General features: G+C 34.5%; 1 protein-coding gene across 1 annotated transcript; it reads left to right on the plus strand.

Moving 5' to 3' along the window:
- Positions 1-240: 240 nt before the first annotated feature.
- Positions 241-1,268, plus strand: LOC131030551 (uncharacterized). The gene is made up of 2 exons (XM_057961413.2): positions 241-584; positions 722-1,268. The coding sequence occupies exons 1-2, from the start codon at positions 431-433 to the stop codon at positions 916-918; spliced, it is 351 nt and encodes a 116-aa protein (XP_057817396.2). The 5' UTR covers positions 241-430; the 3' UTR covers positions 919-1,268.
- Positions 1,269-2,068: the final 800 nt, after the last annotated feature.

Below are 2,068 nucleotides of genomic sequence, written 5' to 3' on the forward strand. Positions count from 1 at the left end.
TACAAAATATATCAGTACTGATTAATACAAACTATAACTAAGTCTTATAATCTTATAGGACTTGGACTTCATTTCAGCTACGAAAATATTTACAGCACTTGTATGAAATATACAAATTATAATCCTTACAGTAAATAGATAATATTTTATTATTCATTAATACCAGCTAGAACTATCTTAAACCTTATGATGGAAACCCATAATATTAAAGAACATGAACCTCCATTCTTAGCTATATGGGAAAACTTTATTATTCACTAATGTCAAGCTCATTCACATTATGAAGCTTTCTATTTTTAACTAACTTATTAAATACTTTCAATCTATATAGAGCACCATTGAAAGGCTTTCTTTTCTTGAGCTGTTCTCAGTTGCTTTTAAGTTTATCCTCCTTTCCATTTTCTGTTGTCCCCCACAGTGTTTTGGGCAGATGGGGAGAAAGGATCTGGCCATTGTTCCTCTCTTTGGACTTGTAATTTTGGGCTGCCTATTACATTGTGATGATGCAAGAAAACTGGGTCCTTTCATACAATACAGATCTTCCTTGGTCTTGCACTTTCAGCCTCATCTGCAAAACTTCTCTGGTAAAGCCTTATTCATTATCTTTTTGAGTGATATTTTTCTAACACCATTGTAAGCATGATACAGTTAATACTCCTTGTTGGGTTTATGAGCAAATTAATAAGCTAACTTTTGGTTTGAATGCTGTGTTTGTAATCAGTACCAAGTTATTCTGGAGAGGAGAGAAACCCTTCATATATTGAGAAGGAAGATGCTGTAGAAGTAAAGGAAGAAGAAGATAATGAAGAAGAAGAAGAAGAAGAAGGAGGGGGGATGAAAGAGCCTCACCCAGCAGATGAACTTTTGCAGACCCACAGAGCAGATGGAACCAAATCCTACATATTGGGTGGCTATTAGAATTACACCATATGCAAATATATGCTGATGAATCAATTCATTTTCTTCTTGTTTCTCAGGCATTTTTTCAGAGTTTTTCTGTAACTATAAGGAAGCAAATGATCAGTTCAAATCCCTGCATTTTTCCTGCAGTTTTGTTAAGTCTTAGAAGAGAATGTCTGTCAGCCACAGGATTTTTCTGATCCATGGTGGTTTCTGGGATAATTGGATGTTTCTGTTGGCCCTGAAAGTTGTAGATAAAGATAGGATGTGATAAGCATCTTGTTTTGTGGTAAGAAAGCTAAAGTGTACTGTACCATGATAATTTGGGAACATTGATCAGTTGTGGAATAATATTGTGTTTTGACGTACATTTTGGACGAATCTGTGCAGTTTTTTCAAGCATAGATTCCTTTTTGTTTAGTTAGGATTTTGAATACGACGCATTTACCTTTATAACTTATGATGGGTAACTTAAAAATGATCTGAAGGAGATGAATGGCTTAAAGTTTTCTGTAAGAAAATTAGAAAAGAGATTTGTACAAAATAGATTTAGCAAAATGTTGCAAATGGTTTTTCAATTCTTAGGATGTGTCAAGTATTTATTATAATGTATTTATAATGTATGAGGGATATTGATGTCTTAGTGTATCTTAAGGGCTGGATGGCCATTTTCTAGACCTAAGGGTCAATTCGTCAACAAATAAAGGTTATTTTAGGATGGCAAAATTTTTAGTGTTTTTTCTTTGACTGTATGAGTATATCCAAGCCCGATTGTCTATTAAAGGATTGAAGGGGCATTGCTAAACCAAAATTGGGGCAATTTTCTCTACTTGCCCCTTAGGGAAGCATCATCAATACATGATCATATATGTAGGTGTTTGAGAGGAGATTGTAAATTCTTTTTAGTGCGGGAATAAAGGGGAAAATGTAATGCCCATTCCTAGCTAATGATTTGTAGGCTTCTTGTGCTAGGACTAGGAACAACCCCTTCGAAGCATGATTTCTAGACAATTTCTTGGGTGATAATTTATTTTAAATGAATGACTCTTTAATGATGAAGTGTGACACTAATCAAAGAGATGTTTTTTCATGATCAAATTAGATTGTTGTGGACACTTGTCATATGGGCATTTGAGGGATGGTGCAACTAGTGCTTTTGCATGTGGTG

This window comes from Cryptomeria japonica, chromosome 6 (genome assembly GCF_030272615.1).
Source record: "Cryptomeria japonica chromosome 6, Sugi_1.0, whole genome shotgun sequence".
Taxonomy (NCBI): domain Eukaryota; kingdom Viridiplantae; phylum Streptophyta; class Pinopsida; order Cupressales; family Cupressaceae; genus Cryptomeria; species Cryptomeria japonica.